At 45.2% G+C, this 16,836-nt stretch overlaps 1 protein-coding gene across 1 annotated transcript in view; it reads left to right on the top strand.

Moving 5' to 3' along the window:
• DMXL2 (Dmx like 2) overlaps positions 1–15,761 on the top strand; it is a 96,529-nt gene extending 80,768 nt beyond the window's left edge. The window contains 15 exon segments of the mRNA XM_088656789.1: positions 29–146; positions 1,449–1,511; positions 1,925–2,011; positions 2,815–2,936; positions 4,403–4,559; positions 7,361–7,421; positions 8,350–8,484; positions 9,730–9,824; positions 11,504–11,582; positions 11,585–11,594; positions 11,693–11,745; positions 12,126–12,206; positions 12,209–12,283; positions 12,286–12,341; positions 13,870–15,761. Coding sequence (XP_088512915.1) covers positions 29–146; positions 1,449–1,511; positions 1,925–2,011; positions 2,815–2,936; positions 4,403–4,559; positions 7,361–7,421; positions 8,350–8,484; positions 9,730–9,824; positions 11,504–11,582; positions 11,585–11,594; positions 11,693–11,745; positions 12,126–12,206; positions 12,209–12,283; positions 12,286–12,341; positions 13,870–14,079 — 1,402 coding nt within the window. The 3' untranslated portion in view covers positions 14,080–15,761.
• Positions 15,762–16,836: the final 1,075 nt, after the last annotated feature.

The following is a 16,836-nucleotide window of genomic DNA, read 5'->3' as shown; positions in this document are numbered from 1 at the left end:
ACACCCTTCTCCCCCCCATTCCCCCCAGATCAAAAGATTATTCAGCACAGCCAGCCAAAAGGCTGTGGAATTTTCTGGTGAAGCAGGAATTACTGCAAGATACTTTCCTCCGATACACGTTCACCAAGAAAAGAAAGCAAAGTGAGGTAATGCAAAAGAAGAAAGACTCAAATGATACTCATTGAAGTTATAAGAGTTTTCTTCTGCCTTGAAATCATTTGCTGGTTTGATGTTTGTTATAATGACTGGGGTTTTTTTGTCCTCAATTAGCTTTAGCGGTGTGTTAAAGTGAGCCTGACTATGCACTGTGTTTTTCATTTTTCATTCATAAATACACACAGAGAGAGACATATATATATATATATATATATATATATATATATATATATATATATATATATATTTGTATTGCCCGTTCATATAAATCATATCACGTCATTGTACATCAATAAGTACAAATGCGATAGAACGCAAAATACCATGGGAGCAATATGCTCAAACCGTCTTGCTCCGGTGAATTCCGCACCAGCTGAAGTTTCTGAACCTCCTTCAGAGGCAGCCCTACATATAACGCATTGGAGTAATCTAACCTTGAGGTTACCAGAGTATAGACAATAGTACTGTTTACAGGTAGGTAGCCGTGTTGGTCTGAGTCGAAGCAAAATAAGAAAATTCCTTCAGTAGCACCTTAAAGACCAACTAAGTTTATATTTTGGTATGAGCTTTCGTGTGCATGCACACTTCTTCAGATACCAGGTATCTGAAGAAGTGTGCATGCACACGAAAGCTCATACCAAAATATAAACTTAGTTGGTCTTTAAGGTGCTACTGAAGGAATTTTCTTATTTTGCTATAGACAATAGTAGTTAGGCTATCCCTGTCCAGATAGGGGCGTAGCTGGACCATCAGCCGAAGCTGATGCAAGGCATCTCCAGGCCACTGAGGCCACCTGATAAATGGAAACGTCAGTGCAGGTGTGATCATTTGCTGCAAAGCCTGAAGGAGGAGAGGGAGAATGTCTCTCTGAGGTGGGGGGGGGGTGGAGGAGAAGGATTGTGCAAGCCCATAGTATTCCCTGCTGCCAAGCTATGGTTTAATAATCAGGTACATTTCACCTGGACCAAGCCCACCCTGCTTCTTGTGTTAAGTCTGCCTCCCTCCCTCTTTCCCACAAAACTTCTTGCTAGTAAGAAAATCTTGCAAGTGAGAAGCTTATGTGCGCGCGCATTTATTTCATTTCATCGTTATTTGCTTACTATGCCATATGTGTTTGCATTCACTTACCAAGTGAATTTGTTTTGCCCCCCCCTCCCGGGCCCTTAAAAGCATTTGTGTAATGGTTAGCTGGCATCGTTTTAAAACACCAGCTTGGAACGTTTTCATTCTTCTCCTTTTTTGTATTTGTTTGTGCATGTGTTTTGTGTTTGTGACTGTGTGGTGCCGTGTAGTCTGTAGAAGATCGCGAGAAGCAGGTCATTCACCACAGCGTAGCGGACGGTTGCAAACACAAGGTAGTAGTATCCCACCTCCCGAACCTTTCGCTGCACTTTTGAAGCTTCTCTGGGGCTGCCTTTCCTTACTCCCACTTGCTAAAGTGACAATAACAACACAGATCTGTGCAATCTCTCTGTCGGGACCCAAACCTGTGTACTAATGCTGAGATATGCTGCATAACACCTTGGGTCACTCACTTGCACGCCGGTTTTGTGTGTCAGGATTGGAAACATAACATCTTTTGGCTCCTGGAATGCTCTGGAGAGTACATGGAAGTCCAAAGACGAGTTTTTGCCAAAACCACACAGCTATTCAACTTCTTCTGCATGCTTCTTTTGCGTCTTGTCTATTCAGTTGATTCATACCACTGCAAAACAGTTCAGTGAACCTGTTTGTTTTTTTTAAAAAAACCCACTTTAATGTTTCGTAGGTCGAAGCAGAGCTCGGCTACCCTGGAGGAAGAGCAAAAATTATACACAAGGAGTCGGATATGATCATGGCCTTTGCAGTCAATAAGGTAAAGCTTTCCTCTCCTGACCTCCCTTTAAAACCATGGTTCCCAACGTGGGGCACACGCCCCACAAGGGGGCAATTTGATTTTTTGGGGGGGGGGCAATTCAATAATGAGTTATTCAACAGTTAATTTTTTGCATTTCTTATGGTTCTAGGGGCCTCATATACAATATATAAATATATATTGTGACATACACATTTTTGAAATTAAAATCAGAATGTACATGGTCAGCTGGTGACAATAGAGAGGTTATCTAAACAGGAAAGTTTATCTAAACAGAAAATACACTGGGTAGTGCTCAGTCAACAGTTGTGGAATTTCTCCCTGAATGCGACTGCTCAGTAGCTGCTCGGAGTGGTTGCGATTTTTCGGGATGGTGTTTTGGGCTACTACCTGCTCTGAACCTGACTAATATCGGTTTTTGGTAATAAAAACATGTTCTTTGGAAACTTGTTTAGATCAAGTTAATTCCTCCATGTGAATAGTTCACTTTTTGAATAATAAGAATTATATGTCACAGTGTGGTGTAGTGGTTCAGTGTCAGACTAAGACCTGGGAGACCAGGGTTCAAATCCCCATTTGGCCATGAAGCTCACAGGGGTCATCGCCTCTTAGCCTAACCTACCTGGCAGGGTTATTGTGGGGATTAATTGGGTGCCGATGTGGGTGAAGAACCAAGTATGTGGGATGCAAGTGCAACAAATAAACGTAATTAAGTAAAGTTACTGCTTGTCAAATGTCCTTGTGAAGCTTGCCGCAGGGCCTGGGACTTAAAGCCTCTCACTTTTCTCTTTGGTGCTGTGCAGGCAAACATCAACGAGATAGTGTTAGCTTCTACGCACGACGTTCAGGAACTTGATGTCACAGCCCTCCTGGCTGCTCAGTCTTACATATGGATTGGAGAGGAGTTTGACCGAGAATCTAAAAGGTTGGCTACTCATGCCTTGCAGCTCTATTTAACTGGAGAGTTGAATGCATAATAAATACCTTAAATATGCTGTTGTGTCTGATACTGAAGTGGTAGCTGGTGCCGAATGCACTGGCAAGACTGCATTATTCACAGAGGCTCTTTATGGACCCGCTTTGGCGGGGGGGGGGGCGGCGATGCCTCCTGTTGTTCTGCATAACTTGAGAGCGGACTGTATATACTGTATTTTGAACTTCTGTGGATGAGCAGGTTTCCATGTGACCTGTGTGCCTCCACGACCCTGATCTATAGGCCCAGCTACTCCTGATCTTTCGTTTTCCTGATCAAAAGCAGTTGATGGGGGTTAGGATTAGGAAGGCACACAAGCAGTGCGTCTCTTCCGTACCCTGCCTGTATCCTCCAGCGTTTTATTTGGTTACAGGCAACTTCAGGTGTTCCTGGAAGAGACAGATTCTCTAGATCCACTACAAATTGGGTTGACAATTAGAGGCACTGTGTGACACTGGTTGAGCTTAGGGAGGAGGAGAAAAGCCACTTTTTTAGGGGGTTAAAAAAAAAGCTTTGGGGGGGAGTTCCGGTTTTTTTTGGGGGGGGGTGAAAAGCAAGGGACAAAAGGGTAACATCACTCACAAAAAGATCGCTATGGATCTAAACAGCAGCACAGAGAAAGCTCCGTCTTCCCATCCAGAGGTCATACAACAATGGAGGGTGGGGTGAGGGGGTGAGGCAGGAGTCAGTTTTAGTGACGCTCAGGAAAGGGAGCCAGAGATCGACCATGATCTACCAGTAGATCGCGATCGACCTGTTGGACACCCCTGTTCTATGGGATTCCTCAGCATATTATCCTCTCCCTAGTGCTATTTAACATTTATATGAAACCATTGGGAGCAGCATAGCTGCCAAGTTATCCCTTTTTTTAAGGGATTTTCCCTTATGCTGAATAGGCTTCCTCGCGAGAAAAGGGAAAACTTGGCAGCTATGGGGAGCAGTCATAAGGCGTTTTGGGATAGTCACCGAGTACACTGATGACAGGCAGCTCTACTTCGCCGTAAGATCTGAATCTGGAGTCTGAATGCTCAGGTCTCAGGTTCAATACCCACCATCTCCCATTAGCGGTGGAAATGTCCCTAGTCTGAAACCCTGGAAAACTGCTGTCAATTAGTGTGGGTAATACAGAGCTATTGCATAAGTAAGCTTCCTAGATTACTTCATACTGATAATGGGAGGAAGAAGGAAGAACCTTTCCAACACTACCTACTGTCTTGCCTGTAGTAACTGCCTATGGCAGTTGTTCTGCCTGTGCATCTCCCCGCTCCCAACCCCGACTGTGAATGAATGGTAGGATTGCCCCGCAGATATACAGCATTATCCGTTGTGAAAAGCGTAGGCGCGGCGGCCAATGTCGCACAAATTTCTCTGCAGACAAAGTAGCTAGATCTTAATGCTCTGTTTTTCCACCTTTTCAGTTCGGATGACCTTGACTTCCGTGGCTCCACCACGACACTCACGCAGTCGAGCACGGCGTCCTTTGCGGTGGCTCAGATGCAGCCTGCCTCTTCTTCTTCGTCAGCTGCGTCTATGCCATGGTTGGGCAGCGGGCAAACAAGTACTGGAGCTGGCGTGGTAAGTGACTGCATCTCCACGTGGCTGGTCTGATCCGCCACACCACAGGTTTTCAAACAAGCCTGGGTTGCACTCATTGCAGCTCTAAGTTAAAGCCAGTTTAAGAACGTGAGAAGAGACTGCCGGGTCAGGCCAGTGGCCAGTCTAGTCCAGCATCCTGTTTGGACAGTGGCTAAGCAGGTTCCTGTGGGGAAACCTGCAAGAAGGACACAAACACAAGAGCCCTCTCCCCTCCCTGCATTCAGCCTCCAACAGGGGAGGCAAAGCATAGTCACCATGCATAGCAACCATTGTGGAACTTTGCTCTGGCATAAGCAGGTAGAGACACGGGTGGCGCTGTGGTCTGAACCACTGAGCCTCTTGGGCTTGCTGATCGGAAGGTCGGAAGTTTGAATCCCAGCAACAGCGTGAGCTCCCGTTGCTCTGTCCCAGCTCCTGCCAACCTAGCAGTTCGAAAGGGCGTCAAAGTGCAAGCAGATAAATAGGTACCGCACCGGTGGGAAGGTAAACGGCGTTTCCGTGCGCTGCTCTGGTTTCGCCAGAAGTGGTTTAGTCCTGCTGGCCACATGACCCGGAAAGCTGTCTGTGGACAAACGCCAGCTCCCTCGGCCTGAAAGTGAGATGAGCGCAGCAACCCCATTGTCGCCTTTGACTGGGCTGAACCGTCGAGGGGTCATTTGACTTTTTACCTACCTAAGCAGGTAGCTGATAATTTGTTTGCACAATAGTAGTGCAATCTGTTGCCTGAGTTTCTGCACTGGATTTCTCTGTTGCTCAACAATTAAAACTCACTTGTCATGGCCACCTGTCATGGATGATTAGTTGAGATTCCTGTATTACAGGGGGTTGGACTAGATGACCCTCGGTGTACCTTCCAGTTCTACAGTTCTATTATTCTATCTGTCTCCTAGTGTGGTAGCAGACAGGGAGCTTTGGATACAGCCCTTTGTCGTCATCGTCCCCCTCTGATTTCCGTAAAAGATGAGATGGTGCAATGGCCACTAGATGGCAACAAATGCCAAAATAATTGCAAGTTTTACCCCATCATAAAGGCTGTCCCGATCACAGAATAACCACGTGCTATTTTACCACCAGGATGCTTAATGCAGTTTGCATTTTCTTTCCCATAGCAGAATGTGCCAATAATGTTTGGAGGTGGAACTGCACCACTGTGCGCAGGCTAAAATGTACAGCGTGTTATTTTATTTTATTTTTAAGACCTTTGCTGCTAAGAAGTTAGGGCCGACGAACCATGCTTTGCACAACCAGGGCACGAAGGCTGCTTGGAAATTGCTCCCTTTGTCAAAATAACCATGTGCAGCAACTCAGCTTTTGGTCAAGCAGCTTTCTTCACAACACTGCAAATGCCCCCTCCCCCCCCCCAACACACACACACAGACATCCCCCGCCGCCAAAAAAAATAAAAAAGATATGAGGTGGAACATTTTTTAAAAAAAAGTTTTTATTTATACTTTTCAGGCTTATGCATTTCATTAGTTTTACAATCATTTTAACAATTCAAAGTTTGACTTCCTTCCCCCTCTCTGCGGTTCCTTAAATTTGTTTTTTAATATCTTCTGCATATCCAAATTCATTTAGTAATCTACTTTAAATATATACTCTTATGAAACTGCAGGTTATTACAGTAATCATGCCAATGTTTTTATCTGTCTACAATTTATCTGTAAATATTCAATATACCATTTCCATTCTTTTATAAAAAGTTTGTTATCTTGCTTTCTTATTCTTCCGGTAAGTTTTGCCATTTCTGCATATTCCACAAGTTTTTGTATCCATTCTTCCACTGCTGGGACTTCTGCTTCTTTCCATTTTGGGGAGAGTAGCATTCTTGCTGCTGTAGTAGCATACATAAATAAATTTCTATATAGTTTAGGTAGTTCTGTCCCTATAATTCCCAAAAGAAAAGCTGCTGATTTTTTTTTTTTACAAAGGTTATTTTGAACAATCTTTTCAGTTCATTATATATAATTTCCCAGTAAGTTTTAAGCTTACTACAGGACCACCACATATGATAAAAAGAACCTTCTTTCTCTTTACATTTCCGAGATGACACAAATAAAACAGCTTTATCCACATGATAAGCTCTCATGCATAAAGGGATGACTACATGGCAATAGCTGACACACATGGAATGGGGTGCAGGTGGTGCTATGGGCTAAACCACTGAGCCTAGGGCTTGCTGATCAGAAGGTCGGCGGTTCGAATCCCTGCGACGGGGTGAGCTCCCATTGCTTGGTCCCAGCTCCTGCCAACCTAGCAGTTTGAAAGCACGTCAAAGTGCAAGTAGATAAATAGGTACCGCTCCAAGCGGGAAGGTAAACGGCATTTCCGTGTGCTGCTCTGGTTCGCCAGAAGTGGCTTTGTCATGCTGGCCACATGACCTGGAAGCTGTACGCCGGCTCCCTCGGCCAATAACGCGAGATGAGCGCGCAACCCCAGAGTCGGTCATGACTGGACCTATTTGGTCAGGGGTCCCTTTACCTTTACCTTTATGGTAGTTTTGAACCTGCACCCATAACATGCAGAAACATACAGCCTACAAGCTCAAATGTGAGATTTTGCTCTGATGCGCTGGTTCACAGAGCCCAATCTTATCCACTCAGATATAAATTGCACCAAGTTCACTGAGACATGTTTCCAAATAAGTGCAGGGAGGGTTAGGACACCTGAATAGGAAAAGATGCCAGAACCCATACAATCTCTTACTCTTGCCTATGTTTTATTGTCCAGACTTGTAGAAAAAGTGGATTGATTATGATTTCAATTTCTTTTGCATGAAGCTCATCAAGCGGAATTTGAATAACGTTAAGAGAATGACCTCCCATCCATTCCATCAGTATTGTGAGTAATTTCTGTGCAGCAGTTCTAACTGCGGGAGAAATAGCAGGGGTGGAGGAGAAATGTAATATGTTTGCATTTCCGTGGGAGCCTTAACTAATCTGCAATTCCTGGACCAGCAAACAAACTGAGAGGCAGCCATCTTTTGATTTCCTTCCCCCAATCTTGCTGCGCAGTTCTCCAGCCGAAAAAGGAATACAAAAGTTGTGCAGGTGGGGGGCAAAGTATACACAAAAATGTGTATATCATCAAAAGTAAGATACGGTATTTTTGTATTTTAGGGTTAATTGCTTTCAAAACCATGAATATTTGGCAGATTTGCTTACCAAAAAATGGATTTCTTAGGAGAATTGTGTGCAGAAATGCATATGATATTTCCTGCTGACTTTTTTTTTTAAAGCAAATTGAAGGTTGGGGATAAAAAGTATGAAACTGAAAGCAAGTAGTTGGAGCAGATTTTATAGGAGCAGGAAATAGGGGTATAGTAATTGCAAACTAAGGGACCCAGGTGGCTCTGTGGGGTAACCACTGAGCCTAGGGCTTGCTGATCAGAAGGTCGGCGGTTCGAATCCCTGCAACGGGGTGAGTTCCCGTTGCTCGGTCCCAGCTCCTGCCCACCTAGCAGTTCGAAAGCACATCAAAGTGCAAGTAGATAAATAGGGACTGCTCCGGCGGGAAGGTAAACGGCGTTTCCGTGCGCTGCTCTGGTTTGCCAGAAGCAGCTTTGTCATGCTGGCCACATGACCCGGAAGCTGTCTGCGGACAAACGCCAGCTCCCTCGGCCTATAGAGCGAGATGAGCGCCGCAACCCCAGAGTCGGACACGACTGGACCTGATGGTCAGGGGCCCCTTTACCTAATTGCAAACTATCACATTTTCTTCTTTCATTTAGTGAAGTGTTAACTTGGTCTCTTGTGGGTGTGTTTCTCAGACCTTACAGGAGCCCAGGATGGTAGCGTCCGGATGTTTGAATGGACAAGGCCGCAACAGTTGGTGTGCTTCCGACAAGCAGGCAATGCACGGGTTACTAGATTGTATTTTAATTCTCAGGGCAATAAGGTGAGTGGTCCCATCTGTACTTCTGAATCAGCACACAGGCTTCTTCTGGCCTATGCCTGCTTACCTGGGATTAAGGCCCATTGAACTCCCTGGGGCTTCGCAGGACTGGACTGTTTATTGTTCTGCAGATCCTTTTATTAAATGACAGCGTTCTGCAGTCATTAGAATAGGACCAGTCACACCAGTAGAGGTAAAATATGTCAAATGGAAGAAGCATAAATACAGCAACAAGCTGTGTTAAGAGTTTATGCGAGCATTCTTGAAAACTGCATTGCAAAACTTTGGTCACAAGCATTTTCTAAAGAAGAGAACGAGCACAAAATGTGCTGACCACAGAGCTATGATCAAAGGAAATAGGGAACTGCCTTCTGCAAGCTCAGACTCTATGGGATGAGGCATCTCTGGCCATCCAATGTCATTGGATGCTGGGAGTTGTAGTCTCACCAACACCCGAAGGGCCACAGGTGTCCCCATCTCTGGCTTAGAGTGATGGTTCCTGGTTTCTAATAAACTATCCCATATAAAAGCTGCAAAAAGTTGCCACTGAAATTTAACAAAACGTTAAGTGCATAGCTGTCCAAAGTGAGCCAGCAGCGAATCACACTGTGCATAACTCTTTATTAGCAAAAATAGATCTGCACAGATGGGCGGAGTGTCAGGCCCCAATGAGCACAGCACCTCAGCCCCAGTAGGTCTTGCCCCATGGATCAGTTCTGAGACTGAAGGGCCCCACCTCCCCACATCTGCCTAAATCCCCTCTTTCCAGGGATTCCTCCAATCAATCAGAGACTGCATCTGCACGAAGTCAACCTCTCCTCTGCCCTTTTTATGCTCTTCTGGTTCTGGGAGACAAGTGGGGAGGGGAGTTTGTCGCAGGTAGGACAGGGAGACACCTGTGACACTTCACAAATCTGAATCGTCTCTGCCTGTTGGCCTCCCTCCTCTCCGGCTTCAGCTTCTCTCTGCCACAGGCTCCCCCCGCTCACTAAGCCCTGTTACCCTTCAGCTTCCAACACCTCCTCTTCCCAGTCTTCTCCCTCTGACCACTCATTGCTGTCCTACCACCACTCCTCAGTCTCTGAGCCTTCTTCCCTTGGTGGTTCCCCAGCTGGCTCCTCCCACCATTCCTCTGCGCCCAACTACTCCATGACAGTAGCCTGGAAGAACAGTAGCAAGATTAGGCCCTGGTTACTGGAAAATAGCTGCTCTTGACACGTTTTCATAAAAATCATGAAGACAGTTATGAAATGAGTGGCATCTGTCTCTTGCAGTGTGTGTGTGCTGATGGAGGGGATTCTTAGTATCTGGCAAGTAAACCAAACTGCAACTAATCCTAAACCTTATCTGGTAAGTAAATCAAGTCAATTTTTTATTTTGAGCGACCTCATTTCTGGTCCCACTCCCCAGTTTTAGGAAAACTCCAAACTAGGAAATCCAAGAAGTCAGTTTGGTTGCAAGTTTTGAATTGGCTCTTCGGTGTAGCGTCAGCAGTCTTTCCCCAACCTAGTGGCCTCCAAATGTTGGATCGTTTCATTCCTGACCATCGTCTGGGGCTGGTGGAAGTTGCAAGTCCTGCAGCACCTGGAGAGCAACCTCTGTAAAGGGCAGTGTGAAATGCATGCAGATTTAAACTTGATTTTTGAGCTCTGATTCCCAGAGGTGACATGGACCTTCCTAAGGGAATAGATTCAGGTAGGTAGCCATGTTGGTCTGGTGCAGGCAAAATATATTTTAAAAATTTTAAAACAATGTCCAGTAGCACCTAGGAGACCAACTAAGTTTGTCATTGGTATGAGCTTTCCGTGTGCATGCACACTTCTTCAGATTCTTCCGGGTGTTGTTGTTGTGAGGATAAAATGGGGACAAGGGGAACTCTGTACACCTTGAGCTCCTTAAAGAAATGTTAAAATATAAAATTATATAGAGCAACTATAAATATAGAGCAAATAGAAAGAGGGAAGCCTTTTGGGTGCGGGTGCGCTCGCACTCTTTGGAACACCCTCCCAAAGAAACGACATTTACAGTATCGGATCAAGACATTTGTATTCGCCCAGTGTTTATATTTCTCTTCTGGTGCCTCTCACTTCATAGGTTTTACAGTTTAAGTGTTCTGTTGGCCCTCCATTTTACTCTCTTAAGGAAGCATGCCAGTTGTGATGTTATATTCTGTTCTATTTATATTGTTGTACATCGCCCTAGAATCCATCACGATGAATGGTGGTTGTAAGGGGGAGAGGTTACAGAGAAACCCCCCCCCCCTCATCAGAAGCAGCCCGTCTCCAAGCAGTCATGAAAGCGCGGGGTCTGAAGGGGTGAGTCAGGAGACGAGGAAGGAGTGCCAGGGCTCTGGCAGCATTGGAGAGCCACTGCTCCACAGGCAGGAAGAGAGAGAGGCGGAAGGGTGGACAGGCAGAAGGCAGACCGTAGACCCTTCCCCCCAATTGAGGAGGAGGAGAAAGGGGGAGGAGATTCACTGTCCCGAGTCTTTTATGTTGGTCAAAGTCGCGAAAAGGGGCAGTGCCGGGATTCTGATTAAGGAGACATGAACCCAGCAGCTCGTTACACTGTAAATAATGTGCACCAATAAAGACTTTTGAAAGACAAGCATGTGGAAGGTCGTTACTCAGGAGTAGTCGTAACAACCCTGACAGTGGTTTCAAAGTGTTTCAAACAAACAAGCAAACCCACGTTTCTTGGGATGTGGCCCCGCCTGTACTAGATGGTTAAGCATGGTTTGGTTTTTTGAACTTTGGAAGGCACAGGAAACCTTAATTTATGAGTGCAATGTCCTTTAAGACTTTCACATTTTCATTACTGTTTAATCATCTTCTCAGCAATTGCAGAAAGAGAAATGGCAGTTATAAATGAGAGGGTTAATTGCTTGCTTAGTTCCCTTTCCTGTTCGTTTTCAAGCTGCCATTAGGCTGTTAATCTGTAGCTATAACGTTTGTGTTCCCGACTGTTTTGCTTGTGATGATGATGTTGCAGAACCCTCATTTCTGTGTCCCTTCTGTTTTCTTTTTCAGAGCTGGCAGTGCCACGGCAAAACCACAAGTGACTTCGCATTCATTACCTCTTCGAGTCTAGTAGCCACCTCTGGGCAGTCCATGACAACAGGTCTGTCCAAAGGCCAAAAAATGGGAGGAAGAGTGATCGGTACACTTGGAGAATAAGCAATATTAATTTTATTTTTGCGTGTCTTTTCTTCTTTCCAGAAACGTGTGTTTGTGGGACACCTTAGTGTCACCGTCCAACAGCCTCATACATGGTAGGTTCATTGCAATACATCTTTGTATTAACTCTGTGATGTGCAAGTGATTTGAGATGCGTTCCTGTATTCCTGGAAGTTATGGTTAGGAGTCTCTGCTTAGTCCTTGTGGACGGTGGTGCGCACTGCCCTTTTGCTAGTGATCATGTGCTCCACAAGCTCATATTTTTGTTGGATGTGCCCAGATGTTTGCTGCTGCCAGTCATGCCAGGTACAGCAGTGGAGGCTGGTCCATTAAGGCAAATGGGGCACTGCCCCACCAATCGCAGCTGCCCTCTACCAGCCACCGCTTGCCAGCTGTCATACCTGTATATCCTATAGCATGAGGTTATAATAACCATTTACTTAAAACTTGCTTGGTCGTTTGTTTCCTCGCTCAGCCTTCACTTGTCACGATCACGGTGCTACCGTGCTACAGTACGCACCCAAGCACCAGCTGCTGATTTCGGGAGGCAGAAAGGCCACATCTCCATCTTCGACATCCGGCAGAGGCAGGCCCTGCACACCTTCCAAGCCCATGACTCTTCGATCAAGGCGCTCGCCTCGACTCTTCCGAAGAGTGCTTTTGCACGGGCTCCGCAGAAGGCAATGTGAAGGTAAGCGGAAGTTCAGGTGAACTTGTGCTCTGTAACCTCTGATACAGGCTGGCAAAAGACATATTGTGCACACTGCGTAGAAAAATGGTCCAGGTGTTGTCCCACTCTGCAGGGCTGACTGCTCCGCTCCTCAAAATTGAGCTGCATGCAGTGACTTCCATCCACCACCTTCACCCGGATAGCTCTGTCGGTAGAACATGAGACTCGTAATCTCAGGGTCGTGCATTGGAGCCCCACACTAGGCGAAAAGATTCCTGTATTGCAGGGGTTGGACTAGATGATCCTTGGAGTCCCTTTCAAACTCTACGATACTATGAATACTCTGGTCAGACAAAAAGAAGTACTTCTTCACGCAGTGCATAGTTAAACTATGGAACTCACTGCCACAGAAGCAGGGTCGGCCACCAACTCGGAGACTTTGAAAGAGGATTAGGCAGGTAACTTACCGGAAGAATAAGAAATCAAGATAACAAACTTATTTATTAAAAGAATGGAAATAGTTTATTGAAAATTTAAAGATCAATTGTATGCAGATAAGAACATTGGCAGGATTATTGTAATAACCTGCAATTTTTTAAGAGTATATATTTAAAGGAGATGAATAAATGAGCACATTAAGTTAATTTGGATATCCAGAAGATATTAAAAATAAATGTAAGGAACCGCAGAAAGAGGGGAAGGAAGACAAGTTTTGAAAGGTTAAAATGATTGTGAAATTAGTGGAATTTTATAACCTGAAAAGTATACCAGTAAATAAAATTAAAAAGTAAGAAAGAGGATTAGGCAAATTCATGGAGGCCAAGCCTGTCCGTGCCTACCAGCCATGATGGCTCTGCTGTGCTTATGTGCTGTCTAAGACCCAGCATTTATGTGTGCTTGAACATGCCCCTATCCCGGGGGTCTTGCCCCACATTATAAGGGTTCAGTCCTAGGATAGGGACCTTCTGAGGATCTGGTCCTAGGATTCGAGCCTAGAAAACTGACTTAAACCTGGTCTAGAGCATTTGTACACCCAGGCCCAATATTGTCTCTCTTACCTAGCAGCTGTGGTCTAAACCACTGGGCCTCTTGGGCTTGCCGATCAGAAGGTCAGTGGTTCGAATCCCTGCGACGGGGTGAGCTCCCGTTGCTCTGTCCCAGCTCCTGCCAACCTAGCAGTTCGAAAGCACGCCACTGCAAGTAGATAAATAGGTAGCGCTGTGGCACAGTGTCCCATTGCGCCATGCGTGGTTTAGTCATGCTGGCCACATGACCCAAAAGCTGTCTGTGGACAAACACCGGCTCCCTTGGCCTGAAAGCGAGATGAGTGCCGCAATCCCATAGTCACCTTTGACTGGACTTAAACCATCTAGGGGACCTTTACCTTTCCAAGGTCTCAGGGAGACATACCTTTACCATCACCTTTTACCTGGTATTTGACCTGCATATGAAACACGAGCTCTGCCACCGTTAGAGGTGGAAAATGCGATCACCTGGGTCCCCAAAATCGACTGACAAGGTCCTTGTCCCCCCCCCCCTCTTCCTGCAGGTGTGGAGGCTGGCAGGCTACGGTCTGATCCACTCCTTTAAGCACGAACATGCCAAGCAGTCCATCTTTCGAAACCTCAGCACTGGAGTCATGCAGATTGAAATGGCGCAAGGCAACCGCATCTTCTCCTGTGGAGCGGATGGTACCCTGAAGATGCGAGTTCTACCCAATGCTTTCAGCATCCCGTCGGGCCTCTGCGACGTTCTGTAGACTTTGCCGACGCTCCCTTTCCGAGAAACGTGGCTGGGACCGGGTACTGTGGTGTAGCGAGCATTTGAGAAGGGGTGTCGCCACACTTCATAATCGAAAGTTAATTATTGCAGCCTTTAGTTGCTATACAGTTGAGTTAAGAGGAAGAGCGATGTTTCGACCCTCCACCTTTATTCTCCCCCCCCCCTCGTTTAAAGCACTGCGTTTATGAATTGATGGGGTGGAAATGCATGCACTGTATGGGCGCCGACGTCCCTTGCACAGTGACCGATGGGCTTGTGCTCTGTTGACCCATCAGCCTTGTTTACTTAAAGTAAGCAAAAAGATGCTTATTCTCCTGCAGTTGCAGCAAAATCCCTAAAAGTCAGCTATTTTTGATGTACTTTTCAGGATATTCTCTTCCAAATCGTTGCCGCTAAGTTGAAGCATGTCTGCGACCCCCCCTCCCTCCAATTTTGAAAATGATTTGCTATAATGAAGGGTATTCGAAGTGAGCGTGATTTTACATTGTTGATGTCGTTGTTATTAATTATTATTATTATTATTATTATTATTATTATTTATTATTATTATTTTGGGTCATGCCACTATGAAAATGACTACCACACAATCCGTGAAGCTGTGTGCAATGGGGAATGTACTGTGGGCTGATGTGTATATTATTTGACGCTGAGACTCCCCTATTATATTTCCCCCTTCCCAAATTAGCATCAATGCACCGTTGGAGCACTGTAAATTGCACAGAATAACATTTCTCGGAACCTGTGGGATTTTCCTTGGAATTGTATGCCACTTTTGATTTTCTGTGTCGTTTGCGCTGAAGACGTTTTGAAACAAACCGGGACGCTCACCAAAACGGAGGCCCTGTGGCATTCTCCCCTCTCCCTTTCCTAACGTTTGGTACAGCTGAGCACTGTCCCGATATTATTTGGCGCATTTCTCCACATTTCAATCCATACCATTGGCCAGACAGGGCAGAAAACCAAGCCACGTTATGACATCAGTTCAAGTCACTACTGAGAGGTGAGGGTGGGAGAGAATGCAACACAGGTCTCTGTTTTCATCCGAGGCGCCGCGATTTTCCTCATATCAGATTCCACCTTTGGACTCCTTATTCCTCCTCCCCCCCCCCACCATTATTTCGAGTCCTGCCTTTTGCGTTAGGAATGTAATTTGTGAGCACTAAGTGTTTGTTGTGAAGAGGAAACCTCTTTCTAGTCATCTTTTTGAGTTCTGAGTTTTATTTTTACGTAGGGGGAAAAAAACACGAGAGAAGGAAGGGGGAAAAACCAAACAGATTGATCTTTCTTAAAGTGAAGCTGTAGAAGAAACTACTGATATAGACCCATGCCACATTTCAGATGAATGTCAGGCTTACATGTGGCCAGCTAGTAAATAGTTGAAAAAATTGGTAATCTTGAACTGTTTCCGCGGCATATTGTATAAACTATGCAGAGGTCAATATTGTTTGCTTGTAATATACCAGCTATTGTTTGTCATACCTAGATGTATTTTTCTCTGTCGAGACACGTTCTTTACGAAGATATAATGGAGCTGATGTCTGTGTATTTAAATGTTTAACAAACTGTATTTTCCCCCCCTCCAGTGAGAATTTATGTTTCTGTGCTGTATTCTAAATCAGAAATATATATATATATATATATATATATATATATATATATATATATATATGAGAAATATATATATATATATATATGAATGAGATGGAGTAAAATGCACCTTTGTCTAAAGGCAATTTTAAGTGCAAGCTGCAAAGTATATATATATATGAAAAGAAAGTAAATGTCCTTTGTTAGTTTTATCTTTTTAAGTTAAATAAATTCCTTTTATTTCACGGAATGCCCTACAGTCCTTGTCGTTGTGGTAGCGTGGGACTTTGCAAGGCTTGATAGCAACAGTTTCCCCCAGCTGTTTAAGGAGACAGCAGCTGGAATATATGAGGTCTCAGGGTGGTTTCACATAAAAAAATCACAGTATATAAAATAAAAATAAAATCAATAACCCAATAATACCCCCCCCAAAAGCCACATTTTAAAATGGGTATGGGATGCTCATCAGGACTACCAAAAAACTGGTTAAAAAGGAACGTTTTTACCTAGCGCCTAAAGGTATATAATGAAGGCGCCAGGCGAATTTCCTGAGGACAGCATTTCACAGACGGGGAGCCACTGCAGAGAAGGCCCCGTTCTCGTGTTGCCAGCCTCTGGACCTCTCGAGGAGGAGGCACATAAAGAAGGGCCTCCAAAGATGATCTCAGTGTCCAGGTAGGTTCATATGGAAAGAGGCAGTCCTTGAGTTATTGCGGTCCTGAGCCATTTAAGGCTTTATAGGTCAAAACCAGCACTTTCAATTGTAGAGTTTGAAGGGACCCCAAGGGTCATCTAGTCCAACCCCATGCAACACAGGAATCTTTTGCCCAATGTGGGGCTCCAACCCACGACCCTGAGATTAAGAGTCTTATGCTCTACCAGCTGAGCTATCCCAGCTCAGCTGATGAACCTTTCATCCAGAGGGCTGCTTACTCTTTGGGGTAACTTTCCAGGGGCCACATGCCAGTGATGGTAGGGGCCAGAGGCAAAAGTGGGTAGCACAATACAGTAGGTTAGTTAGTTCATGCACCCCTCTCTATACTTTCCATCCAGGCAAGGATGAGTTCAAGGGCACCTTACAACCAGGGAAATTACTCAAGGGGGGGTATAAAGCGGGGTCTGGTGAGAAGTGGGTGTGGTCCACAAA

Source organism: Zootoca vivipara, chromosome 13 (genome assembly GCF_965207765.1).
Source record: "Zootoca vivipara chromosome 13, rZooViv2.hap1.1, whole genome shotgun sequence".
Lineage (NCBI taxonomy): Eukaryota > Metazoa > Chordata > Lepidosauria > Squamata > Lacertidae > Zootoca > Zootoca vivipara.
The sequence above is the reverse complement of the archived record's forward strand: the minus strand, read 5'-3'. Positions and strand labels throughout refer to the sequence as shown.